The 27,473-nt window shown below is 42.6% G+C and overlaps 1 protein-coding gene across 6 annotated transcripts in view; it reads right to left on the bottom strand.

Annotated features, from left to right (window-relative positions):
* LOC116314264 (myosin-11-like) overlaps nucleotides 1-23,350 on the bottom strand; it is a 31,676-nt gene extending 8,326 nt beyond the window's left edge. For 2 of the 6 annotated variants that reach the window (XM_031732235.2, XM_039610570.1), the window contains exons 1-32: nucleotides 23,262-23,350; nucleotides 20,668-20,974; nucleotides 20,103-20,273; nucleotides 18,431-18,587; nucleotides 14,943-14,970; nucleotides 13,681-13,780; nucleotides 13,474-13,500; nucleotides 13,109-13,132; nucleotides 12,882-12,974; nucleotides 12,727-12,790; nucleotides 12,547-12,645; nucleotides 11,288-11,431; nucleotides 10,862-10,957; nucleotides 10,651-10,769; nucleotides 10,416-10,568; nucleotides 8,669-8,842; nucleotides 7,852-8,025; nucleotides 7,415-7,529; nucleotides 7,147-7,340; nucleotides 6,936-7,057; nucleotides 5,455-5,524; nucleotides 5,187-5,347; nucleotides 4,586-4,694; nucleotides 4,309-4,440; nucleotides 4,019-4,225; nucleotides 3,463-3,600; nucleotides 3,247-3,370; nucleotides 2,670-2,841; nucleotides 2,017-2,229; nucleotides 1,388-1,532; nucleotides 1,023-1,229; nucleotides 10-114 (exon numbers count right to left, since the gene is read on the bottom strand). In XM_031732235.2, coding sequence (XP_031588095.2) covers nucleotides 10-114; nucleotides 1,023-1,229; nucleotides 1,388-1,532; nucleotides 2,017-2,229; nucleotides 2,670-2,841; nucleotides 3,247-3,370; nucleotides 3,463-3,600; nucleotides 4,019-4,225; nucleotides 4,309-4,440; nucleotides 4,586-4,694; nucleotides 5,187-5,347; nucleotides 5,455-5,524; nucleotides 6,936-7,057; nucleotides 7,147-7,340; nucleotides 7,415-7,529; nucleotides 7,852-8,025; nucleotides 8,669-8,842; nucleotides 10,416-10,568; nucleotides 10,651-10,769; nucleotides 10,862-10,957; nucleotides 11,288-11,431; nucleotides 12,547-12,645; nucleotides 12,727-12,790; nucleotides 12,882-12,974; nucleotides 13,109-13,132; nucleotides 13,474-13,500; nucleotides 13,681-13,780; nucleotides 14,943-14,970; nucleotides 18,431-18,587; nucleotides 20,103-20,273; nucleotides 20,668-20,826 — 3,996 coding nt within the window. In that variant the 5' untranslated portion in view covers nucleotides 20,827-20,974; nucleotides 23,262-23,350. Of the gene's footprint in view, nucleotides 1-9; nucleotides 115-1,022; nucleotides 1,230-1,387; nucleotides 1,533-2,016; nucleotides 2,230-2,669; nucleotides 2,842-3,246; nucleotides 3,371-3,462; nucleotides 3,601-4,018; nucleotides 4,226-4,308; nucleotides 4,441-4,585; nucleotides 4,695-5,186; nucleotides 5,348-5,454; nucleotides 5,525-6,935; nucleotides 7,058-7,146; nucleotides 7,341-7,414; nucleotides 7,530-7,851; nucleotides 8,026-8,668; nucleotides 8,843-10,415; nucleotides 10,569-10,650; nucleotides 10,770-10,861; nucleotides 10,958-11,287; nucleotides 11,432-12,546; nucleotides 12,646-12,726; nucleotides 12,791-12,881; nucleotides 12,975-13,108; nucleotides 13,133-13,473; nucleotides 13,501-13,680; nucleotides 13,781-14,942; nucleotides 14,971-18,430; nucleotides 18,588-20,102; nucleotides 20,274-20,667; nucleotides 20,978-23,261 lie in introns of all 6 variants that reach the window. The other 4 variants (XM_039610566.1, XM_039610567.1, XM_039610568.1 and 1 more) reach the window with 4 other exon arrangements.
* Between the last annotated feature and the right edge of the window lie 4,123 nt (nucleotides 23,351-27,473).

Raw genomic sequence — 27,473 nt, 5'->3', positions numbered from 1 at the left:
GCTCCTCACCTGTGCGTCGTGCAGCTGAGAGGACAGGCTGGAGACGTCTTTACTCAGCTTGATGTTCTTTCCCTCGGCCTCGTTCAGCAGACCTGTCACGCTGTCCAGCTCCAACTAACAGAGAAGAAGAGATGAGAACTGTAAGCACAAATACGTGTCTCTTTAAATCTGAGTGTGACTTTTCATGAAGATACCAATTCATTTGTTCTCTTTAAGTAGAAGAAGCAGAAAGTTTAAAGTTAATCAAGAAAGCTTACAACTACTGCTGCCAACCTCTTTATCTCGGACTGAAGCTTTAGGTTTTGTTGAACCAGCTAACACAAACTAAACCTGGATATTTAAAACTCTGTTCACAGTACTGTCTTCCTGATGAGCGTTTATCGTTTATCCTTTACCTCCTTTAAACCCAGAGACATGTTGGTAACGCAGATTATAATTTATTTCTACCTCAAAATATTCTTTGACTTCTAAATATGTTTGTTTACAATGCTTCATCTTTGCTTTAATAACCAGTTTATAAATCAATAATTGTTGATTTGTGCATTTTAGATGTACTAGTTTCTCATTTATCTATAATTAGGATATAAAACTTTTCCAATTAGTTACTTAATCACATTTAAAGGGGAACTATTATGATTTAGGTAAATATTTGAATGATGTTTCAGGCAGTTTTTGTACTTTTATTTCAGTTTGCCACTGATTTCCTTATATGGTCATAAGAAATGCCCAAAGTCACTCCTCGTAGGAGGCGGAGCTTCCCATTAATAGGTTCTGTTCATTGACTGCATTTGTTAAGGCAAACTGGTAAACTGGTAGCTAATCAGAGGACAGGAAGGTGACGAGCTTGTTTCAGAGGACAGACTCGGGGACTAGTACTCTCAGTCATTCAAAGCTAATTAAGCGAAATCTCAGAATAAAAATATGGAGATGGAAAAGAGTAGAAAAGAGCCAACTTGTAATTATAAATAGCCTACTGATATCTTCCTATCTGACACACTTCTGTCATTGTTTGTATGGCTCACCGTCATCTTTGAGACTCGCTCTGACAGCTCGTTCTTCTGCCGCTCGCTCTCATTGAAGCGAGAATTTAGATCGTTCAACTGACCCTCCAACTTCTTCTTTTTGTGCTCAACGTCCTGTTTGGCGCTGGTGAGGGAACGCAGGTCAGCACTCAGGTCTGCCGACTCCTTCTCCAGACCTTGCTTGGCTTTCTCAAGACCGGCTCTTACCTGGACAGAAGGAATAGATGCTGAATGAGTGAAAATATCCATCTCACTGTTCTTTTAAGGACGTACCAGTCCGTTAGTTATGTGTACCTAATATTAAACAAATATACAGTACACCTGCACCTCGGATGAATGAAAGTGTCTCATTTTGGTGAACTGACCCGCTTGGCCTGCTCCAGCTGCTCATTCAGCTCCTCCACAGCCTGACTGTGTTTCTGTCTCAGTTCCTGGATTTGGGCCTCATGGCTCCGCCCCTCGTCCTCCATGGCTCTCTTCAACATGGCCACTTCCTGCTCACGTTTCGCCCTGCCGACCATAAACACACAACATCCGGTAAGATGGTGTATGACCTAGAGGTCTGATTAAAACAGCAAACAAAGCTGCTTTTCTATGCTGATGATACTGTTATTTACTGCAATGTTTGATTTGTGTCCCATTAACTGTTATGGATGTTTAACTGATACCTGTGCACAAACACCTGCTCTGAAGCTCACTCTTATGTAACTGGAAAAAAATTAAACATTGTGTTTTTTAAAACTCCGGACCAATTTCTCTTCTCATCTTTTTGGGTAACTTTCTTTGGATTATCTAATTCCATGGATGAAGAATTGCTGTATATGTTTTCGCAGACACAGATTAGGGCTAGTCTCGGACTAAAAGAAAAAATTAAATGAAAAACATTTGATTTGTGATTCATTAATTTTGTCCTACAGAATATGAATAACGGAAAAACGAGCTTGCTTATTAAATTATGTGGTTCATTTCGAGGATGTATATGGATGAAACAGACCGTAATTCCTGCTGGGCAGCAGTCGTGTCCAGACTGTCCTCCAGCTCGGTACGTAGAGCATTAAGCTCCTCCCCGAGGTCCCGTCGTGCTGCCTCAGCCTTCCCTCTCGCCGCCCTTTCAGCCTCCAAGTCTTCCTGCAGCTCTGAGAGCAAAGCCTCCAGCTCCCGAATGCGTTTCACCGCCGCCCCACGCTGACTGCTCTCCTCCTCCAGGCTGTGGACACAAAATTGTTGGAAAGGAAATCATGAAGGTTGGAGATATGTTACAGTTTTTATATGGTTTCATTCACACTGGTCAAATAGGAGAGAATTTAAACAACTCTGTATCTGCATCTCTTGGGTATGGTGTGCCACAGGGATCATTTTTGGGACCCATTTTATTTCCTTTATATGTGCTTGGCCACATAATTCATGATGTCTCTTTTCATGTTTATGCTAATAAAACACAAACACTTGCCCTTTAGATCATCTGACTTGGTACGATTAAGTTCTCTTAACAACTACACTCATAAAGTTCAAAACTGGATGCGCTGGTTCCCTCCTGGATCATATCAAGCCATGTTTGATGGTCTTGCTTCAGGCTTCGACCTGTCAGTACATCTTCATGTCATTGAGTTTCATAATGCATCGCCTGTTCATGTTGGTCCTGCTCACCGCGCCTGTGTGGCCTGCAGCTCCTCCTCCTTGGCAGCGAGCTGGGCCCGCAGCTCAGCTAACTGCGCCTGCAGGTCGGCATGCTGCTCATGCAGTTCAGCAAGCTCCGCCTCCACCTTCCTCTTCGCTTTTTCCACATCCTGGCGACTCTTCTCTTCCTTCTTCAGACGCACTGGACACAAAAAAACAAAAAACATTTCTTTAGATGTTACAGACTCGAGTTAGAGAATGTTACTCCACACTAATGCAGAAGAACAAAATACTTGATATTAGGGTGTGTCATATTTTTAATCTTGAGATGAAATATGATATTAATACAATAAAGAGACATTTGCTCTCTATACTGACTGTAAGGTCAGTTATAACCCCTGAAATAACTCCTTTAACTATTTCCAACTTTACACTGTAAGTTGTGATTTACTGTAACAGCTGAAATCTTTCCTTTGGTTTAAAGCTTTAAACATTTCCTCGGTCCAACATGTGATCGCTGCATTGTCTGCACTGTGCTGTAAAAGGAACATGCACCACAGATTTGTATTCAGCTCCTGAGCCAAACAAACAAAGACAAAGTGCTGACCTTCGAGGTCAGAGATCATGGACTCGTGCTTGGCCTTGAGTTTGGTTAGATTCTTAGACTTCTCCTCCTCCTCGGCCAGGTTGGAGCTCATGTCAGCCATCCTCTCCTCCAGCAGCTTTCGCTCCTAAAAACAGACGCATGTGAGCGTGTGCAGTGCAGCGTTTACGCTGAATGAAGCGCTCTCTGAGAGCAGAGCGTGAAGCTGCCTCTTCACACCTTCTGCAGCTTGTTGTTCTGGTCCTCCATCAGCAGAATGTCCTCCTCCAGCTTCTTCACCTTTCCCTCCACAGCTGCTTTCTCCAGCTGCAGCTTCTGCTTGGCGTCTTCTTCCTGTGCTATGTGGGCCTCCATCAGCTGCAGGAAGAGACGACGCAAAGTTAACTGACAGAAAATATAAGGATGCAGTCGGAAGACAAGCTTTCAGTGTAAGACCAGAATTATTATTCATCATTGAGCAAGTTTATACCTGCAGTCTCTTCTTGTTTGGTGGACTTCTGTTCAGTCTTATATGATTTACACTCACTGCAGCATTAATCATGTAAGTTTGGGTAATAATAATCTTATTATAATCACCGTAGCGTATTATCTATACATGCCTGTACATACCCCGTCTCCTCCTTTTAACTCTCACCTTGTTGTTTGTAAACATGTTATAATGAAAGATATTATTTTAATTAACAACAAGATAAATTAACCATACGTGTCTGTGCCTTACATTGGCGATACAAAAAAGCGTCACAGGTCTTGTTTTTGTAAAGATAACGAGACAAACCTGTAGCTGCTGCTCCATCTCCTTCTTCTCCTGCTGCAGGGCGTTACTGCGGTCCTCCTCTTCCTCCAGCCGGGCCTCCATCTCATGCAGCACCTCCTCCAGCTCCTGCTTCTTGGCCTCCAGTCGCACCCTCATCTCCTCTGCCTCAGCGCACAGCTCCGTCTCCGCCTGAAGTTTCAACTCCAGCTGCGCCCGCTCCTCCATCAGCTATAAACACCACAGCGGGATCATTTACTCAAAATGACTTAACACTCAGATAAAAGTCAGATAAAAACCTGAGTTTGTGTCACCTGGGTGTGCTTCTGGGTGATGTCCTTCAGTTCAGCCTCAGTTTTGGCAGCCACCTCTCTGGCGGTCTTCAGCTCCTCCTCTTTCTGACCCATCTCCTCCTCTTGTCTGGTCACCTGCAGCAGCGGCTTGACCTGAACCACAGACAGGATGAAGCAAAGTTTGTTCAAACTTTGACCTAAATAAAAATGTTTTTGACAGACATTTAAGAACAAATATGGCCTCTGGTTGGATGGTGGTGTGAACATGACTGTTTGAATCTGTGTGTGCGTGTTTGACCTTAGTGAAAAGCCTCCACCACTGCCAGTTCTTGAGCTTGAGGTAGCAGGCGCAGTTCCTCTGGATGACCTTCATAGCGGTGAGCTGCTGCTGACGTTTGCTGAAAGCCCTGAAAACACATGAAGAAGAATCAGACCTGCAGAGATCACAGACTGTAAAGAAATGATGCATGACAGAAGACAAAGTGGAAGCAGCCTACACATGTATTCTTTCTAATGGCCAGCAGGGGGCATTGCCTTTCAAAGTCAATTGAATAGAATAGTCTGTGGGATAATGACCTACTGCTCACTGGATTTATGACTTTAAACACTTTTTCCTGATGAGTTTATGATCTTAATCGCTAGTTTAGAGTCTTCTTTAATATGACATAAGGTTTCTTTAAAAAATTATGGTCCCATTTAGAGTGAAATGATAAAACTGGTCATGCTTTAGTCATGGAATCTTGGATTATTTAAACCAAACAAAGATTGTGGCAAAACGTCAAACTTAAAGCTTCCAACAGGACTTCTCTGTTATTTCCTGATGACCGCGTCTATCATGGGCCCCAAAAAGGCAATGAAAGGTAGAGTAAATGACTTCTGGGTCTTAATGCTCCTCCTACTTGCGGCCCAGGAAGCCTCTTGCTTGTGCCTGGAAGGCGATGATGACGACGGTCAGTTTGAGGTCTCGCTCCTCTTCCAGCTGAGCCAAAACTCCCGTCCTGAAGAACATTTTGCTTTGACCGATACGATACAAGTTAGGGTCCAGATCCAGGTGCTTTACCTGGAGACGAGGAGAGGAATGAACCCTGCTTCTTCCTTTTCACAGTAAATTAATATTTAAATGGCATAAATTTGTAAGCATTAAACTTTTTACTCCATCGAGCTCACCATTAAATTGCAGGCCTGTTTTCCATCCATGAAGCCTTTAGGGATGGCGGTGGCAGCCAGGATCTCATACCTGCAAACAGCACATTACCTGTGAGACCAAACATACTACTACATAAAGTACTCGTTCCTTAAATGGGTTATCGATTGAAGTATATTGTAAAGCGGTCAAACAATTTTCTAAATTGGAAGATATAAGGTCCCAATTCACTCTAATCTCAAACACAATCTGCTTGAAACTTTATTCCTGCACCAAGCTTTATTCATTTCCTTTCTCGTGGGTAAGGGGCAAACCCATTAAAATTTAGTTTAGGTGCAGATCACTTTCATATAACTGCAAAATATAGCAATAAGCTAGCAGTAAAGAAAAACAAAAAAAGATAAAGAAATAGTTTAAATCTTGTGTTTTAAACTCATCCAATTTATGACCTGAAGGAACTTTACTAAAAGAGAAAGAAGCATCCAACTTTAGTCTAGAGCAGGGGTGGGCAGTCTCAGTCCACGAGGGCCGGTGTCCCTGCAGGTTGTAGATCTCACCTTGGGTCAACACACCTGAATCACATGATTAGTTCGTTACCAGGTCTCTGGAGAACTTCAGGACATGTTGAGGAGCTAATTTAGCCATTTAAATCAGCTGTGTTGGTTTGAGGACACATCTAAAACCTGCAGGGACACCGGCCCTCGTGGACTGAGACTGCCCACCCCTGGTCTAGAGTGAGGAACAACCAACAAAACCTGATCAGAGGGCCTGAGACTGTGGCCAGATGTCCAGATGTCCATGGACTTATTTGAATATTTAGAAGTAGCCATAGGTACATACAGGCAGATTTGGGTTTGTGAGATGTGTGTCTGCTATGGGCTCTCACTGCAGCTACATGAGTAGCTTTTTCATGCAGGAACACTTATGCTGACTTTTAAAATGCCAACTTTATACAGCAGCTAATAATATTCCACAGCTGAGTATTTTTAAGATATTTTAGTGTCACAAATGTGTTTCGTTTGGTGTAACACACTAACATGACATACAGTAACAGTGGACTTATGCATGTGACTGAACTGAAACTACAAATACATTTAGAGCTGCACATAATGGACTTATTCTGTGTGTAGATTACCAAAGATATAATTAAGTAGACATTCATGGACCTTTGAGCCCAAATAGCTTTCACTGATTTATTAACACTTATTTACTACTTGGGGGAAGTTAATGAGTAATGCAAAAAAGGAACAAACAGAAGAATTTACATGACACTTAAGGCTCAAAGTTAAACGTTACAGTTGGAAGCATCTCCCATCAAACTTTTACAGAAATAAAAACATTTTGAAGAAACAATGTTTTAGGCTCAAGCGAGATACAGAATTGAACATCATCTGCATACAGTGGAAGCAAAAATCTTTAAAATCATTAGCATTCAAACTTAGTGTTATCATAAAGGAACTATGATACTGTTATCAGTATAAATGATCTCAGACAGCTCCCTCACCTCTGCCTGAACTCCTGGAACACAATCCGGTTTGGAAATCCCTGCCTGCAGATTCGAATCCCCTCCAACACTCCGTTACACCTCAGCTGCTCCAGCACCAGGTTGGAATCCATCTTTCCAGCCTGCACCACAGCAGAGAGCCAACAACTCCTCAGTGGATTAACAGCCTCTGTCTTTTATCTCGGGGTTAGAGTTAGCTATAATAACCTACCCGCTTCTCGTGGTTTGGAATGATGCAGCGGACAAAGTTGGGCTGGGTGTTGTGTAACGTGGTCATCAGTTTGCCCAAAGACTCTTTGTACAGCTGACCCACCGTGCGAAACATGCCCTTCTTGGATTTGGTGGAACTGGGCACTGAGCTCTCAGACATCTTGGTCATGGTCTCCAGACCTACAACTCGATCCACTGACATGAGAATAAAACAGGAAAGATTTTATCACCCTGCTTTATGTTATTGCTCTACTGTGATGACGACTCACCGTCTTTCCACAGATCCTGAATGAAGGCACTGGAGGAGTTGTTGAGCAGAGCTGTTACGTTGTCATTCAGAGGGTCCATGTTCTTTGTCAACCAGTTGGCTGCATTATAGTCAACCTGGAGTCATAATTTTTAAAATTAGTCTCAAAATATTTAAATCACTGTGCCCTAAATCATAGAGTCCATTAGTTAGCTTACAAACATACACAGTACTTCCCTGGATCTAGACCATTGAATTAGTTGTTGTTGTTGTTGTTTGCAGAAAAATGTATGAGAGAAATTAAAATCATATCATAGTCATCTACAGACAAAAGAGCAACAGAGCCTCCAAACAGACCCTCTCTGTTTCACTGTGGGTCATTTTTTCTTAAGTGTTTAAATATTTTTCACAAATGCAAAGTTTTACAGATGACTGTCCGCCTCGGGAAGCGGTCCTCACCTTTCCAGCGTAGTGCAGTACAGTGAACATCAGTTTGTCTTTGTGCTGTTTGGGTTTGGAGAATTTAACGTGACCGGTGTGGGTGTTCAGCAGCTTGTCCACGAAAGAAATATCAGTGGCTTTGGGGAACCAGCACTCCTCGTCCAGCAGGGCCAGGATACCCGGAGGGTTGTTCTGGAAGAGAGTGTCGGATCCAAGGCTCAGTTTAAGAGAATATTTTTACAAGCAGTTACTTTTTGATCAGTGTCGAGTTCAGGGACGTTTAAAAGTCATTCCTATACAGGCTTAACAGCCTTTATAGCAGGAGCAAAGAGAATGCAGTCCCTTCCTCAAAGACCTCGGAAAATTGACCTAAAATTATTAGTTTTTGATCTTTGGGAATAACATGGTGGAAAAATATTTTTAAGGGCATTTGAAACACATACTTTCTTGGTCCAAATCTTCTTTTATCATTTGACTGTTTTATCTGTCCAGAATAATCTTAATTAAATAATCTTATTAAATTTAAACCTGGTTGATCTGTTAACAATCTTACAGAAAGATCTCTTTGCTCACTCTTCATTTGTTAAAGACCGTGATTGTTATCTTAATTTATCAAATTGCTTTTGGCCTGTTCATAAAATAAAGGCAAACTTTCAATTATCTTTCAATTAATCCTTTAGTGAGAGCTTACTTTGTGCATTAACTTAGATGCCACATTTTCTTTATTTGCATTTGTCAGCGTAGACGTTATTGTTATACATGTTAACTTGTGCAGGTATTTCAGAGGACACTTTTTAATTTAACTGAGAGTTGCTTGTGTGTGTAGCTGTCTGACCGGCCTCTCGATGAGCTCGATGCAGGGCTGCAGGTCGAGGCCGAAGTCGATGAAGTTCCACTCGATGCCCTCCCTCTTGTACTCCTCCTGCTCCAGGATGAACATGGTGTGGTTGAAGAGCTGCTGCAAACGTTCGTTGGTGTAGTTGATGCAGAGCTGCTCGAATGAGTTGTCCTGTGGGATCGAAATTCATGATTAAAAACTGACAGAAACACAATTAAACTTTCATACATCCATTTTCCCCACTTATCCAGGTCACAAGGGCTTCAGTCTAAGGAGAGACTCCCCCAGGTGCTTCTGGGGGCATTCCCAAGTAAACCGGCATAATCTCAGATGCCTGAACCAACTCAACTGTCTTCTTTCAATATGGAGGACGAGTTTCGAGTATGATGATGATGACAAAATGATCCTTTTTTTTTTTTTGCAAACACCCTGTTGACTCCACAAAGTTCTATCAAAAAAACTACTCACCCTCAGCCCTCTCTTTTCTAGAACAGACCAGTAAGTCTGCACAAAGATCCAGGTAACTGTGGGAAAAAAGACTCCAATCCTCCACTTGAAACAAAAGCTCATTCTCAGCCAGTGTGGCCAATCCACCATTTACCAGTTAAGAACCAGAGATAGAAATGCTTGATCTCATTTTGGCCACTACAAAGGAGGCTGCTTGGAGCTTGATGAACTCAGAAGAACTGCTGCGATAGACGTAGGCTGCCGGGGATTCCCATGATGCATTGAGTTTTTCCCTTCCACTCACCTTTCTCACTCACTATGTGCTAATAGACCTCTCTGCATCGAATCATATCTGTTATTAATCTCTGTCTCTCTTCCACAGCATGTCTTTATCCTGTTTTTCTTCTCTCACCCCAACCAATCACAGCAGATGGCCCCGCCCTCCCTGAGCCTGGTTCTGCGGAGGTTTCTTCCTGTTAAAGGGAGTTTTTCCTTCCCACTGTCGCCAAAGTGCTTGCTCATAGGGGGTCATATGATTGTTGGGTTTTTCTCTGTATTTATTATTGTGCTATCTACTGTACAATATAAAGCGCCTTGAGGCGACTTTTGTTGTGATTTGGCGCTATATAAATAAAATTGAATTGAATTGAATTGAAGAACCAGAGGCCACCAAACCCTCTGTCTTTCATTATGAAGAGGACACGTGACAGGGTGGAGCCCTGGTGAAGTCCAACACCAACCAGGAATGACTTATTGCCACAGTCAGACTCATTCGTCATTATGGTTGTGCACACACTAAAATGCCCATAGAACAGCCCAAGGGGACATGAGACTTCTCCAAGTCTATAAAACATGACTGAATTTCCTCGAGACAATTAAGAGCTTGACCGGCATTCCACAGAACGAAAATCTCATTGTTTCTCCTTAGTCCTCCACCAGGAGTGGGCTCTCCACCCTTATCTGGCTAAGACCCACAGACAGATAGCGGTATTAACTCCACCACTTCTCAGCTGACTGAAAACCGGCTTAATGAAGCAGTGACTTCCAGCGCACATTACTCCTAAAAACTTATCAACAGGTCGTACAGAGACCGAGTTGCTCTCGGCAATGGACCTTGAGGGATGCAGTTGAATGCCTTTTCCCACATATCCTCAACTATCCTCAACAGGATAAAGAGCCGGTCCACTTTTCTGCAACTCAAAAAAAAATCTGGTTCTTGAATCTTTAGTCTGACTGACTCATAGGAATGACATGAAACAGTGAAATGTTTCCAAGTTGATTTTTAGGAATCAATCACCTCAAAAATCTCAAAGCCGGCGATGTCCAGGATGCCGAGGAAGGACGACGCCTGCCTCTTACTCTTGTCCAGGGTCTTGTTGACTCTAGCGAGGATCCAGCGAAACAGACGCTCGTACATGGCTTTAGCCAGAGCCTCGATCGCGAAATCAGCCTAGGAAGGGTGAGAGGACAGGAGATTGCAGGCTGCCGTCTTCTGCGTTTAATTAACGAGGTTTGGTTTGCTTCTCGCGTACCTGCTGCTTGGTCTGAGCCTTCTGCACCACCTCCCTGCCCACTTTAATCCTGGGCGTGAGGATGGCGCGGGTGAAGTCGGTCACGTTGATGCCCTGCAGGTGACACACCTTCTGTGCGGCTATGAGATGAGACGGAGAGGAGGTCAGAGAGGTGAAGATGCTCATTTACAGAACTGGTGACGGCGCTTTTTTGTTTTTTTTGTAAAGTTACCGGTGTTGTCGGGCATCGTCGCCTGCTCGCTGTTCCTCTCCTTCTCAAACTTAATGTTGCCCAGCTGGAGCACACTGGACACCACCTTCAACATGCCTGCAGACAGGAAAAGGAAGAGCAGGAGCATATGAAGATCAAACTGATTCAGATCAAATATATGTTCTTATGTTCCACTTATTCTATGATGAGTAGGGTACTTCTTTAACTAAAAAGGGGTGTCAGAAGCATGAACCTGGGTTGCCCCTACATCTCAGAATTACATTTGGAGATGATTTCTCTCTACTTTCTTATAAAAATCCCCCCAAACCCCAACTTTTCCTCATTTAAAAAAATCTTAAAGTATAATTTCATTCCTTTTATTTTGTAGGTTTGAATAGGAAGTCCTGTAGAAATCGTTGGGAATCTTGTTGTTACTGGTCTCTGTACCTAATCGCTCCTCCTCAGTGAAACCCATGATGTCCATGGCCTCCAGAGTTTCATCAAACATCTCGTTGTCCTCCTGCCCGGGGATCTCCACGTGACCCTCTATCAGGAAACGATAGCTGCTGAAGTCCTCCAGCAGCAGCTCCTCTACAAACACAGAGAGAGAAGACGTTACGCTGACTGAGACCCGTTTCCAGTTTCATCCGTGCAGTCGCTACAGGAGAAGCAGCCGGTTTACAACATCATTCACATAATTTCATATCCATGCTGACATCTATAGGGCTGAAAATGAATCAAAAACTGCAGTTCCTCTAATGTCCTCTAGAGGCTCCAGCAGCTCCCCATAGACTCCCATGTTAAAATGTCCATCTTTACAGCAGAAATAAACATGTTTACATCCTGATATAAAAACAGTTTTGGCCTCTGTGGATAGTTTCCTCTTATAACATCTCCAGGAGTATATATTTTTAAATAACTTATCCATCTGGGTTTTACTGAGGCTTAAAGTTTGGAGTGTGGCTGTTTTAATGGCCAACTGTGCTGACACAGGGTCCAGACATGGTTAAAACGGCGACATCACATCTCCCTGTCGTCATGCTATGATGGGTAAAAACTCCACAGTGGACAAAGATGGTAGTCCAGCTACAACATTTGATTGCTGATGATATTTTTGACTGAAGGAAATGAATGAAGGCACATTTCTTTTTGATTGCAACAACATTTCACTAACAAATAACTTGGTTAGTAAGTGGTTGTGAACGACACACACTGTCCACCTACACAGATTCATTTATGTTCATCTACATGCAAACTCTGTCTCATTCATTGCATAGTAAACTTGAAACATAATGGGATGTTTTCACAGTCTAGTCTTTCAGAGATTACAAGTATCTGAATCATACAGTCTGTAGATCTACTCTGCGCTCCTGCTGCTTGTAGCTCCTGAAAAGCAGCACCGAACTTCACCCTTCAAAACACCAAAAGCTGATGGATGATGTCACGGTGGCCATCATTTATATACAGGCTGATTTGACTGAGACATGACTTTCGATTTAACAAAAACATCTGTTATGTTATGACTTAGTCGGTATAAGCTCAGATCTGCAGCATCTGTTTTGCAGCATGAGCTTAAAATTCATATTTACCAATAAATTATAGTTATTATTATGTTATGACAGCTTCCATCTGACCCCAGGATGGTTTAAAAATGTCAGCTTGTCCCTTTAAACGAAGGATGTTTTCCTGTGGTTTGAGCTGCTCACCTCTCATCTTGTCTTTGGCTCCGGCCACCATGTAGTAGAAGATGTGAAAGGCTCTCTCGGTGTGTGCCTGTCGAATACAGCGAGACTTCTCCAGCAGGTCTGACCAGGATTAAGAAGAATGACCCACTTATTTAATGCTTACATTAAAAAAAAGAAAAAATGTAACTCAAAGCAGGATACAGGTGTCGATATTCGCCCCGACGATGTAGCCGGTCACATCAAAGTTGAGTTTGATGAACTTTCCCTGCGAGCAGAGAGGAAGACAGCAGCTTTAACTTTGCATCACAGGTAGTTTTTCCATCTCTGTGTGTTGACGGAGTGAATGAAGTTCTTACAAATCGCGAGGAGTTGTCGTTCTTGATGGTTTTGGCGTTTCCGAAGGCCTCCAGGATTGGGTTCGCCTGCAGCAGCTGCTTTTCCAGCTCCCCCTGCAGCAAAAATGAGGTTAAACAGCTAAAACCATCTCTGCTTTTAAACACAGACCATGATGTAAGGCTAACAAAGCTTTTCTGTTACATTAATACTGCAGTAAAAACGAGTCTTTATGAGATTTTATACTCACGTAGGCCAAAGATCCTGCCTGCTGCTGTTGCAAGAAAAACACGCCGGTTAGAAATCATAAGAGATCGCTACTTTCCCACAAATATACTCGAAAAATATTTGTATTTTCCCCAAAATTGGCCTGAAATGCAGCAGAGGAGCAGCAGGGGTCAGAGGTCAAGCACTGATAAATCCTGACTAAACAAACCAAAGATGGTTCATGACTGGATTAAATGCAGCGGAGCGAAGAGCAGATGAAATGTTCAGGTCAGTTACGGAGGATCGTGAGAAACATGGCGACTTTTCTTTGATTTTCTTTTTAAATCTTCAAAGATAAAGAATTAAAAGCCCCGCCCCCAGCAGCAAACAGCAGTAATCTGTCCTCACCTTGGCCACAGCGCCAGCGACTGAATCCTGTCGTACACAGCAGAGTTTTCACTTTAATATTTTAAAACACAGTTTTTTCAAACTTAAAGCTCATTCTGATTTCATAATGTCTGAATTTTCAGTCTGGATCCTGAAACCTGATTATTTGGCTGCTTTGGGCTTTATTTTCTTTAAAAGAGTCAGAAAGTTTGAGGCGTTGGTACTCACAGGGTTGATGGGGTTCTTGCCTTTGTGTGAGGAGGCGATGAGGGCGAGGTACTGAATCACCTTCTTGGTGTTTTCTGTCTTCCCGGCTCCAGACTCACCTCTGTGTGACACAGCAGAGACTGATTAACCTCCTAACATCCAGCTGCTAGTTTTAGTTTTAGCCTGCTAGTCAGCTGTAAGGCTTCCTTAAAGAGAACAGTTTTCAGCTGCAGTTTTTTTTAAATGATAAACTTGCATTAAGTAAGACAATATTTGAACACCAGCGATATTCCAATAAAGATTATAAAAGATTAATGATGAATATTCCCACCGGTCGTGTTATTATTTACATTTAAAATAAAAAAGTGCTTCTCTTTTAAAAGCAGGCACCATATGGACACATTTTTTGGAGTAAATGAAACTAAGTAGATTAATATCAGGCATGGTAAAATAAAAGTTCTCATTTTAATGTCTGTGAAGGTTCTTAGATTTCCAGGAAGCGTCCGGACTTCTTTAAGTTTCTTGAAGACTTTTCATCCAAGAAGCTTCTTCAGTTCTAAGAGCAACTGGTGGAGAGTCACAGACTTTAAGCCCTACGGATGCGCTCCTAGAACTGGAGAAGCTTCTTGGATGAGAGCCGAAACATCTTCAAGAAACCTGAAGATGCCACATGCTTTTCTTTCCAAGCTCCATAGACTCCCCATTTTTATGTTTTTACATTGTTTTACAGAAAAAGATCCCATTTTTCACCAGAACCACCCTCTCAGATGTAAATACCTGTTGTGTTCTTTGTCTTCTGTATTAATAAATAACATTTTGAAACTCATATTCTGATAATATTTTACCCCCAAAATTAAACCAGTAAACCAGAAGATAGTGAGAATATTAAACAGGACAAACGTCTCTGTGTACAAGTCGTTTGATTTGTTTAAGCCTTTTTCTCAGTGCAAAGTGGACCTTTATGACATCCCTAATATGGCCACCTTGGGCACAGAAGCCCCGCCCACCTGCTGTTTAAACTTTGTTTGCGAGGGGCAGCCAATCAGGAGAAAAGAGAAGAAGCTTAAACAACTTGTTTCAGACAGAAGATCTGATCTGACAGCATCACTGAGGCCCAGTGTAAGAACAATTAAGCTTATTTTGAACTCTGAGTCATGCAAAGCTGCTCTGGTTTAAATAGATGGAGCTGGAAATGAGCTTAACTGGTCCAGTTAAAGGTTTGGGTAACAAACTGGTGATATGTGTGTGATGGAAAAAGGTCAAGTGGTGTCTGTTTGACTCACGTGCAAAGAATAGACTGATCCTCGCGGTCTGTGGAGAGAGAGAGAGAGAGAGAGACATAATGTGACACTGAACTCGTCAAACTCCAAACACTCGGACACGAGAGCGAAAGAGATCTCGCTCAGTGGGAGATTAGCCTCCATCACTCATATCCTCTAAAAATAGCAGGTGGATGCAGGACTCTGTCGGTGTAATCTCGTCTCACTGCTCCATGTATGGCCATCCTGGAGCTCAGTGGAAAGTATGGCGCTGCTCTGAGGTCACCGGCGGACCAAACGGAGGCCAGACGGCACGCTCCGAGGCTTCAGTCGAGGCTGCTCGCCGCCATCGCTCACCTCTGAGAAGAGCTGCGATGTGACTGTTTGTGCCTGCTTCATGTTTTGTACAGCAGCGTCAGAAGCAGCAGGACTTATGGGACTTCATGTGTTTTCATATTTTTTAGGGGGACGGGGGCATCTGGGGATGTTCAATCTGAGGGGACAAGATGAGTCTTTGTGTATTCATCTGATACCAGCCTCATATGTCTTGAAAACTTGAACACTCTTACATGAAAAGTCATAAAACACATGATAAATGCATCATTTAGTGGACAGGGTGACCATGCAAAATGCTGTGAGAGGTCTGCCTGGGAATCAAACGTCCGACCTTGTGGTTTAAAAGCAAGCTACCAGCGTGCTGCGATTTAAAAGTCGGTTTGTGTGTTTGCTAATGATGCAGAAGTGGATGAGGAGGACTTATCCACTTATCCAACTCGGGGTCATGGGGGCGGGATGGAGCCTATCCCAGGTGCCACAGGGTAAAAGGTGTTGTACATCCCAGATGTGAAACCAACCACACACTCTCACATTTACACCCAATCAAAAGTCACGTCTCTGGACACAGAGAGGCCCACAGGCTCAAACCAGCTCGCTTCTGAATCTGACAAGTGTTTCAAAGAAAGGATGTTAGCATAATCCAGCTCCTCCGACTTCCCCAGTCCAGGTGAAGCCAAGTGAAAGCAGGTGGGCTTTTTCAGTGCTGCTGACTCCAGTGCTTCAGACTGGGGGTTCCAAACATGCAGAACCAGCCTGCCACAGGGTCCAATCCAACCCACACTGGAGGGTTGAAAGTGTGGAAATCCTACGACAGTCATGATTCTAAAGGTAACGTTTTTACACAGGAGTGAAAACGCAAAGAAAGTGAAAAGTTCTTTGACGTGAAGGTTTTGTGCCTTTGCAGATGCTGTAAACTGAACGGTAACGGTAGGTTCATGAAGGTGGGAAAACTGAGACACATTGTTTCTCCCCAAAGGGAGGGAGTTTGTAACCACTCCGTTTGTCTGCTTGTTAGCAGTCTAGATTTGATTGTCAAATTCTGTGTGATGGTAGAGACCAATAACAGCTCGAGTGGATTTAATTTAGGTGGAAATCTGGTCAAAGTCACACCAAACGTGAAAAATCAGTAATTATTTCACATCTTCCAACTTTACAACAATATACTGGAGCTTGGGGGAGATGGGTACCTAGGGTGGCTAAGCATTTGACCTTGACTTTCACTGTTAGCTCCCAAGGTCAAAGTTGACTTTGTAAAAAATTTCAAGAAATCTTATCAAGTAATATATCATATGAGAGGGCATGGAGAGAGCTCTATAACCAGTGTTGGTCAAGTTACTTGAAAAAAGTAATCAGTTACTAATTACTGATTACTTCCCCCAAAAAGTAATCCCGTTACTTTACTGATTACTTATTTTCAAAAGTAATCAATTACTTAGTTACTTAGTTACTTTTTAAACAGACGATTTACAACCTGAATAGGTGATAAAGCGATAGATCTTTCAGCCCAATTCTACTTTTTCTGCATAATCCATCATACAAAATGTAATCAAATGGAAAAGTCTCTTTTTAAAACTTGTTTTATTAGTTTTAATCTTTTAACTTTATGCATCAAGCAAAAATTAAATTATATGCAACATTCTCTGACTGGAAGAAATTTGTTTAACATTTAAACCTATTTTCTGCACATTCCAGCACATAAAATAAAATATTTTTTTGTGTTTACACTCAGTCTTTCAAATAGATGCAAGTAAAACACAGCAGAAAATAAATAAAATCAAAGACTCAGCGGTCCTGTTGCTCTATTTTCACCTGTAAAGCAGGACTGGGGTAGGTGGAGGTTTACCCTGGTGCAGGTGTGCTGCAGCGGTCAGTGGAAGAATCCGCGAGTTTCTCTGTGAATTTCACATTACGTCGTAGCGCACTCGGTGCTTGCTTGGAAGTTTAGGGGGTTTTTCGCTGTAAAAAGAAGTTTTCTTCCCACGCACAACGGACACTAATGTTTTTGTCACTTTTTATGGAATCAAACTCAAAGTAAGGTCAGTACTTCCACGCTTTAAACGCTGCGTGCTACACTCTGTCCCGCACTCCATATATTATGATCTGCAGACAGCTGTTGTCACGAACGTCGCACTGGCTTACGTCACTGTCATGAGACGTTCTCGCAAAAAATCACGGTTTTAGTAACGCAGTAACGCAGAGTTCCTAGTGAAAGTAACGGTAATCTAATTACCGTTTTTGCAATAGTAATCCCTTACATTACTCGTTACTTGAAAAAAGTAATCAGATTACAGTAACGCGTTACTGCCCATCTCTGTCTATAACACACTGTTTATCAGCATGATGCACAGGTAAACAGGGGCAGTGCCCTCCATACATTATCTGCAGGTCCCAGACTTTCTCACGCTCTTCTGGTCAGATGTCCAAACCACCTCATCTGATTCCTTTGCAAGTGCTGCTTACATCTTATATCTGTGATCTCATTCTTTTAGTCACTACACAGAGGTCCTGCTCACAGGTGAAGGCAAGAAGATGGATCCTCAGCTTTACTTCCAGTCTCAGCTCTCTCTTTGCTTACAGTTTCCACGCCTCCTAAAGTCCCGTAGTAAAATATGTGCTTCAGACTCACTGGTGCACCTGTTCAGGTCACCAGCAGTGAAACACGTGCCAGGTTTGAAGTGGCTCAGGTTAACGGTTGTTGGGACAGGTGGAGAGCAGTTGGATGGATAAAGATTTTTTTTGTTTTTGTCACAGAGCCTCTCAGGAGATCTGTATCTTTATATTTACTATAAAACTGCTGACATATGTGCTAAAATGTTGAAATATTCATAATTCAGCATCTTTTTTTACAATTTTTAAAGGTAATTTGGGTAAAAAGTTTTCTATGATGTGAAATATTATCATTTATTTCCCTGAGTGCATTTCCCACCTGTCGTTTACTTCTTGATGGTCTAACTTAGATCAGTCTGAACATATAAACTTGACTAAATTCTTTAATTTTCAGTCATCTGGGAACATCTTTGATATTTCCAGTGATGCTCATGGACTTGTTTGTTGGTTTGAGATAAAAAAGTATTTAAATACTTTCTGTATGTGTAGCTGCTTTTCTTGGACTCCTGATAAGAACAGTCGTGTGCGTTTTACCATGTGATCTGTTTTCTGTGCATGCAGACAGTTACCCTGCATCATGTTCCTGTAGGCGTTGTCCGTGATGGAGTAGATGTGCGGTGGAACCTCGTGGCGTTTCTTGCCCTTGTACATCTCGATGATCTTTTCAGAGTAGATGGGCAGCATCTTGTAGGGATTCACCACCACGCAGAAGAGGCCCGAGTACGTCTGTGGAGGGAAGAAACACTTTATCACCACGTCAGCGCTGCCAGCTCATTCTGACGTCTGTTTTCTACTCGAGTTTTTAAAATATTAAGATATCGCCCAGTAAACTGGTGCTTTTATATCTGATTACTCATGCACAGCAGGAACCTCATCTAGGAAGGTTATCTTATGCTGTACATGCAGATTTCTGGACTCTTGTAATAGTTCATGAACAGGTGTGTGCTCCTAATAATGGGAGTCATCGTCTTTGACAGATCACACTCCCAAAGTAAAAATTGTTGTTTCAGCTGTGGCTCAGTTTCAGGTGTTCTGCTTCCTTCTTTCAGCTCCTGTCTGATTGTTTGACTCCTCCCACCCTCTTAAGGGACTGGCCACACCTAGATGGGGTGCATTCAATATCAAAACAGTGTGAACTGCTGAACTGGTGCCTCGCTCTTTTCATGAACGAGCAGGTTTATTAACCTGTGAATATAAGAAATGTCACCTCGTTCACATGTTTAAAATGTCAAGACTATGAATTAATTTTCATTATAAACTGTTTCCTAACTGCTACTTGTTGCTGCTTCGTCTTTTATAACAATAAAGTTTTATTCAGTTTGTTTTACAGCAATTATAGACAAAATCATAAAGCAGAAAAATGTTCAGATTAATTATACTGATACATGGTAAGAATGAATGTAATCTGTGTAAATACCTGCACTGTTTTGTCTAATCTGATGGATTTAATGATTAAAACAAGATTATTTTGCCTAATCACAGATGTATGTCACACGCTTCCTTTCTAACCACAACATTATAGAGAAAACTTCACATTACTGCATTAATTCAAACTGCACAGGCCCTGCAGCTCGTTCTCTGAATAATCTAGCTTTAGGTTAAACAATAGCGGTGGATCGAGGTTAACGTCAGAGATGTTTTTGGCTGCTCTGAAGTCCTCTGCTCATATAAGGACTGGAGGAACTGGACCTCCTAACTCTCGGGGATCTGCATGGCGGTCTGTATTAGATGCATGAGCTCGGATTTTAATTTTTACATCAGCACCTTATTAGTCTTTGAAAGACTGACTAAAATAATACAAACATAAGCTGCTGATCCTTCCAGTACATCGGTCCTTAAACGAGGACTTTCCACCTGAACGTTAAGTCTCTTCAGCCTCTGAGTTTATAAGGGGCCCTCAGCCCTCCCGTCTCCTGCTGACTTTTGTCTTTACTGCAGTTTTCTTTACGTAAAACCTTACAGCACATTCAGGTTACTAGTGTTTTTTTATTGCTCAGAGAGTTCGTTTTAAACTGATGTGGAGATAAACACCTGATTCTTTCAATTTGTCTTCAACATATGGGAGCAGAGTTTTCACTTTAATGCTATAAACACAGACCTGTGTGTTTTTTATAGAACAAACTTCCATTTTAATGTAATTTAAACACAGTTTATAACAAAGAGATTTAAAATCATGGGTGTAAGTTTGACTTGAGCACCAGATAAATCAGGCGCCAGGTGATCAGTGAGTGTTTTTCTCACATAGATCAGGCTGGAGAAGTATCTCTCGCGCAGGTTGTGCAGGACGGAGGCTTCGTTGAGGAAGGTGAGGGCGGCCATGTCCTCCACCTTGCTGAATTTGGGCGGGTTCATCTTCTGGATGTCGTCTTTGCTCACCGTCACCTTCTGACCGTTGGAGAGCTCCACCAGCACCTGCAGAGGAGCGGCAGGTATTCAGCACAAAAATTCAACCATCACATGACACTGACAAACCAAACAAACGTGTCGGTGTCCTGCACATCTGTGTGATTCAGAGGAAACAGGTTTAGCATCCAGAACCCCGTGAGAGAAAACTAAAAAAGACGATGAAGAGAAGAAAACTTCACAAGAAAATTTGAAATGTTGAAATTCTGCCAGAATCACTGTTGCTCTCTTTATAAAGTAACAAAGTAACAAAGACAAACAGTTGGTGTAAATGTTTGTCTGCAAGCTGCTTTGCAACCCCACTCTGCCTCAGCTCCTTCTTTTCATGCTGTTTCTGACTTAATCAACATCATATTTTTGTTTCCTGATGGCTCCTGTGAATCATTCTTGTTTCCATGCATACCTGGTCACCCTTCTCCTCCTTGATGCTCGCCGGCTCGAAGCCCTCCCTCTCTGATGGCACCCACACCATCTTCTTGGCCGCCCAGTCGGCCTGGGCCACGCCGCTGTTGCGGAAGTCGTTTTCCAGGAAGAGGTACTTGTTGTCATCGGTGTCGGCCATGTTGGCGGTCGGATCGGCCTGCAGGTCAGCAGCGGCGGGGTCGTAGCCTAACTCTGGTGGTTCGGAGGCGGTGGAGCTGACGTCTGAATCGTCGATCGGGACCGGCTCAGCCTCTGATGTGGAGATGTGAGTTGATTTGACCTCTGACCTGCTGACAAATCAAAAATGTGAATTAAAAAAAAGACACTTTTTCTTTTTCTGCCTATTTATATTCGCTGCAGTTTTGTTTTGCCTTATTGTACTATTTACTATTTATTATGCTGCTACAGGTTCAGGCTGCTGGATGATTTCCCATGATGCACTGAGGACTTTTCACTCCCCACGTGTTTACATGTTTATATCTATTAACTTTTGTCTTTGCTCCCATAATTGTTTCTGTCTTTCTCTGTTCCTCTTCTCAGACCCCTCCCTGAGCCTGGTTCTGCTGGAAGTGTCTTCCTGTTAAAAAGGAGTTCTTCTAAGGGGTTGATCTAATTGCTGGAGTTTTCTCTGTAATATTACATGGTACTTACCTTACAGCACATGCTTCATATCATTGGCCTTTTGCAAATTTTATTCCATCCCTCACTTTGCTTACAGGATTGTACCTGTGCTCACCTGCATGCCAACAAGCTATCTAACGGATTACAGGAAAAAAGGAAACGCTGATGCTGAAAACAGTTTCAGTAGAGTTCTGTGCATCCATTCACCCATAACTGAGATTGTCTTCAATCGAGCCCAAACTCGGTGTTACGACACTCTAAAGGAAAGCTCTTATCAGCATCCAGTTTCAGCCCAGAAGGTTAGACAGTTAGTACAAGGTTAGTACATGTAAATTACAACATTTATTTTATTTCCCTGAAACTTCCTACACACCCCCTGAGCTCATTATTTTTGTTTTTATATCAGGATGCTCTTGGTTTTATTACATCAGATGATGAGTAGCTGTCACATACAGGCTTGTGTGGAATCTTATAAAAATGTAATTAGAGTGAATTATTTTGCATATAGAGGCTAATATGGTGGTTTTGTTGAGCCCAGTGCATCCCACTAACAGCCCAGAGTCACAGCATAAAGCGCCAAGAACTGGTGCTCTATAAAGAAAAATGAGTTTCAAACTTCCAAATTTGAAAACAGCAGCTCACAACTTTTTTTTTAATCCATCTCCTGGTTGCTCAATAGTTTTCCACCTACCAGCCCCAGGACGCACAGCAGTGTCTGTGTTGCAGATAATTATATTTCCCACACAAGATTCACTGATTTTATGGATTCATATTTTATATTTTGGGAGTAAAAAAGACCGATTTTTAAAGAAAAAGACCGTGTTGGAGGTATTTTCTTCCATACGGACCACTGTTCAAGTCTTTGGGGTTTTATTTGTGCTTAATAACTATTTCATGCCTTTACTGAACATGACAAATGCATAACTTGTTCAGTTTTCTGGAGAAAAAAACTACGCCTACGCCTTCAGCACAACTTGATTTAAAGACCAAACTATTTCGTAGCACACTCTCAGACAGCATCAAGCAGAGGAGGACAAATAAAAGCATCTTTCTCCCAGATTTCTGAAACCTTTCAGGGACCTGTGCAGCACAGAAAGGCTCAGAGGTGATGAAGACACACCAGCATCAATAAAACAGACTCATTAGCTCATTTTTCTGCCTCTCGCTTCCTCCTTCTGTGCCTCCAACTGCTGCCTTGCATCTCACAGCTCATTTACATCCACTTTCAGTGAACTGTCTCACAGATTACATCTAATAAATGCCATATTTCCCTGAAGTTTGCATACAGCTACTTACTCACTTATCCTCGTCTGTGCCTCTGCGTGCAGGTCACAAGGCTGCTTTGACCTCCCATTGAACAGCAGGCAATAAAACATGAAAAGCAGCACACAGATAACCCCGAGTATCAAACAAGTGAGCTGCCATGCTGGAATGCCCATGTTTGGCTAACCCTTTGCTCTTGGTAGCTTGGTAGCCCAAAGAGGGATGCTAGGGACTTAGCAGGCATACTGCCTTATAAGGTGCAGCTCATGTGTCCAGCCAAGCTTACCGTTTACACCAAAATGGTGACATGTCAGGGGGAGCATCCATGTGTGGCTGCTGGCACACGGGCTAAGCAGAGCAGGTGAAATCAGCATCCAGCATCATTTCTGACACTTTTCACAGTTTAAACTGAGAACAGGTCCAGGTCAGGTTAATGATGAATAACAGATTCAGGGTAATGCAGAAGGCTGGTAGTTCTTAATTACACCTCATAAAATAAAACATTTCTCCCCAGTTTTATGAGTTTTTGTCTTGACAAAAAAAATAGCCACCTGTTAGAGATTCATCTACTGAACATTACACAATTCTGCAAGTTTAGATGCATCCACACAGGCTGTAACTCACTGAGCAAGGCAGCAGCTGTAGGTTGGCATCAAAACTGTGGGAGTAAAATTAAAGCACCGTACTCACTGTTCAGGGCTTCAGTCCTCAGTGCAGGATGCAGGCTGAGCTCCAGGGAAATGAGACTCTCATGTCAGGTAAATGAAGTGATGGTGATGATGAGGATGAAGATGATAATGATGTCCTTCCTCCTCCCCTGGCATTTAAATCAGCCGCGATACCTGGGGGTGGAGCCACTGGGCTCCTGCCTACCTCCTATCCAAAGTTAGCAGCAGGTCTTCATTCAGCCAATCAAACAAGGTTCAGTCAGTCTGCCTTCAAATTAAGAGCCCACAGTTGTTCTGGCTCAGCTTGATGACATGTATCTGCTAAAGTGATAACAAAATTGATTTGGTTATTAGACAGAGGTGCTGGAAAGTACCTACATTTCAGGATTTTTCAGCACTTCCTTGCATTGTGCCGACAACACACATGGAATTCATAAATTAAGCTGTTAAAACTAACAATATAGAAAGTATAGAAACTTGGCTTCACATTAGGATCCTGCACACATTACCAATAACTAATGTTATTAAATGATTAGAAGTCACTCAAACGCTGCTCTTCTACCTGGATTTTCTTGTATGTGACAGGCTCCTTTTACATTTGATTTGATTTGATATACCTTTATTAGTCCCACAAGAGGAAATTTCATGAGGCTGCCGACCTATTGCACGCAATGGCGACGCCATCTTACCCTCCGACCATACATACTTTACACAAAAACATCACATGGGGAAGATAAGGAGAAAAAAAAAAACTCCTCCCAGACTGAGCTCCAACAGGGAGATCAGTTTGAGAACAGAAAAAAAACACATAGCACATGAAAAAAAACATGGACTGTATATAAAAGATGGACATGGCCTCTATGTCACTTTTGGACAGCCATAGGTGACCATATTTGGAGGAGAAGGTGGAGTGCTAAATTATCAGGTAACTCTACCTGATAGTTTAGTTTCTAGATAGGCCACGCCCCCAACAATGCAAACTTTAAACCTTCATGCAATTTAAACAGGTGAGTTATACAAACATTCCTCCTTGTATATCGGTTATGATAGAGACCAACATTGTTTTATTTCAGGCTGTAAACATCTTTATTCCTGCTGTAAAGTTTCAACACGTGAGTCTGCAGGGACTCAGGAGTCTCCAGTGGACATTAGAGGAACTGCAGGTTTTGTCTTCTTAAAAAAATCATGTTTTCATCCCACTGTATTTATCAGAAACTCCTAGATTAAGCTTTTATGAGAATCACAAATTTAAAAACATCTTATTAGATCAAACTGTATAAAAGTCCATAAAATATTTTAAACTGGCTCCACACCTGAAACCCATGCAGAAAAATCATGCAAATCACTCAGTTTTATTGACGTTTCAAACAGTGTCTCAAATTTAAATAGCAGATACATCTGGGCTAGTTTTAGCACTGATGGCTCAGTTACATGTCATGTAGTCCAGACAAGTGTCAAAGGTCACAAGGAGAGAATAACTACGGGTTACAGCAATCGTAGTGTGAGACAGACGTGCAGACATTAAAAAAACGAGTCTGCCATCTTTGTTCTTCAAACAAAACAACTGAAATAAAAAAATTTATTGTGTCCGATTCTGTTTCTCAATAATTCCATCGTTTTACTTTCTTTGCTTTTTCTTTGCTCCATGAAAGTCCAACTTCAGTCATTGCCAGAGTATCTCAGCTCTTATTCATTTATTTAGATCATTTATTTTCATTACGATCATAGTTTAAGGAAATCCACTTTATGAAAAAGACAAATTCAGGATTTTTCCTGCATTTTTCCTCCTTCGGCAAGCCCTCCTTTTAATCAGTTTTATTAACTGAGATTTCATTTAATTAAGCTTAATTGACATTTTTGTTTATCAGATGGTCAGAAACATTAAGAATAGCTCAAAGACTGAAGACTGTTTCATGGATGAATCAAATCTGTTGAAGAAATGAACTGAATCATTTCTTCAACAGATTTGATTCATCCATGAGGCAGTCTCCAACATCGGCTGCAGACTCACCCACCCCCACTGCTGCTGTTCCACCTCTGACACCTCAGACACTTCACACCTCCTCTATTCACCCTGCTCACTCCTCCCCACCCCCAACAACAGCATCCAATACACACTCATCACAAGGCTCCAGCCTGTGTCTCTCAACCACCCAGGTTAGGAGGGAACTGAGGAGGATTAATGGCAAGAAGGCAGCGGGCCCAGATGGCATCAGCTCGAGGGTCGTCAGGTCCTGCGCGGACCAACTGTGTGGGGTGATGGAGCACCTCTTCAACCTGAGCCTGAGGCTGGGAAGAGTCCCACAGCTCTGGAAAACCTCCTGTGTTGTACCAGTGCCAAAGACTTCACGCCCCAAGGACCTCAACAGCTACAGGCCGGTGGCTCTGACATCCCACCTGATGAAGACCCTGGAGCGGCTGGTCCTGGCTCAGCTTCGGCACCTGGTGAGCTCATCATTGGACCCACTTCAGTTTGCCTACCAGCCTGGCATTGGAGCGGATGATGCCGTCATTCACCTCCTACATCGTTCCCTCGCGCACCTGGAGACCGCTGGGAGCACTGTGAGAATCATGTTCTTTGATTTCTCCAGTGCCTTCAACACCATTCTTCCCTCGGTCCTGAAGGACAAGCTGGAGAACTCTGGAGTGGACCATCACCTCACCACCTGGATTCTGGACTACCTCACCGACCGACCACAGTATGTGAGGACTCAGGGCTGTGTGTCAGACAGGGTCGTCTGCAGTACGGGGGCCCCACAGGGAACGGTTCTGGCTCCGTTCCTCTTCACCATCTACACTGCAGACTTCTCCCACAACTCCACCCAGTGCTTCCTGCAGAGGTTCTCTGATGACTCTGCAATAGTCGGCCTCATCACTGATGGGGACGACAAGGAGTACAGAGGACTGACTCAAGACTTTGTGGACTGGTGCCAGCTGAACTACCTCCAGATCAACGCCAATAAAACCAAGGAGCTGGTGGTAGACTTCCGCAGGCACAAACATCCTCCACTGCAACCACTGAACATCCAAGGTATGGACATTGAGGCTGTGGACAGCTACAGGTACCTTAGTGTTCATCTGAACAACAAACTGGACTGGACTCATAACTCAGACGCCCTCTACAGGAAAGGGCAGAGCAGGCTGTACCTGCTGCGGAGACTCAGGTCGTTTGGAGTGGAGGGCCCACTCCTGAAGACCTTCTATGACTCTGTGGTGGCCTCAGCCATCTTCTATGGTGTGGTCTGCTGGGGCGGCAGCATCTCTGCTGGGGACAGGAAGAGACTGAACAGGCTGATCCGAAGGGCCAGCTCTGTTCTAGGATGCCCTCTGGACCCAGTGGAGGTGGTGAGTGACAGGAGAATGGCGGCTAAGCTGTCATCCCTGTTGGACAACATCTCCCACCCCATGCAGGACACTCTGACAGCACTGAGCAGCTCCTTCAGTGGGAGACTGCGGCACCCACGGTGTGGGACGGAGAGATTTCACAGGTCTTTCCTCCCCACTGCTGTCAGACTCCACAACAAAGACTTCAACTGATCAAACACACACATCCACACATGTGCAATAACACTAAGTGCAATAATCTTTTCTGGCATCGTTGTATTTTTACTCAGTTGTATATAGCATTTGTATTCTATTTTTATCTTATTGTATATTTTATTCTATTTTATTTTACTGTATATAGTATTTTATTTTATTCTATTCTGTACAGTTGTGTACTGTATTTATTCTTATTGTATTCTAATTTTTGCTTCACAACTTTTGCACTGTCCACTTCCTGCTGTGACAAAACAAATTTCCCACGTGTGGGACTAATAAAGGTTATCTTATCTTATCTTATCTTATCTTAAAGCAGTGTGTAAAAACATAATAATACTTTAGGCTACTGTATTTGATGAGGAAGGTTTATGTGCACAGTTAACTCTAAAGTCTGCAGCACAGACTGAAACAGTTTTGTGAATTTTACTCAATTACAGCTTAAATCTATGAGTTTAAGTGACGGGGCTGTCACTGTGTCACGATTTTCCCTTAAATGTAATTAAAAAAACATTTGGTGTTTAATGTCTGAATACCGGCTGTATGGTGACTCTTCTGAGGCTGAAATTTATCCGTGAAGTTCTTCTAAAATTTGGGACTGACAGACAACAGCGACTGAAATGATTACATTAATGTGCTTTTGCATTTAGTTTGAAAGGTTTACGCGAATCCTGCTGGTTTGCCGTAGTCTGTTTCC

Source organism: Oreochromis aureus, linkage group 4, assembly GCF_013358895.1.
Source record: "Oreochromis aureus strain Israel breed Guangdong linkage group 4, ZZ_aureus, whole genome shotgun sequence".
Classification (NCBI taxonomy): domain Eukaryota; kingdom Metazoa; phylum Chordata; class Actinopteri; order Cichliformes; family Cichlidae; genus Oreochromis; species Oreochromis aureus.
The sequence above is the reverse complement of the archived record's forward strand: the minus strand, read 5'-3'. Positions and strand labels throughout refer to the sequence as shown.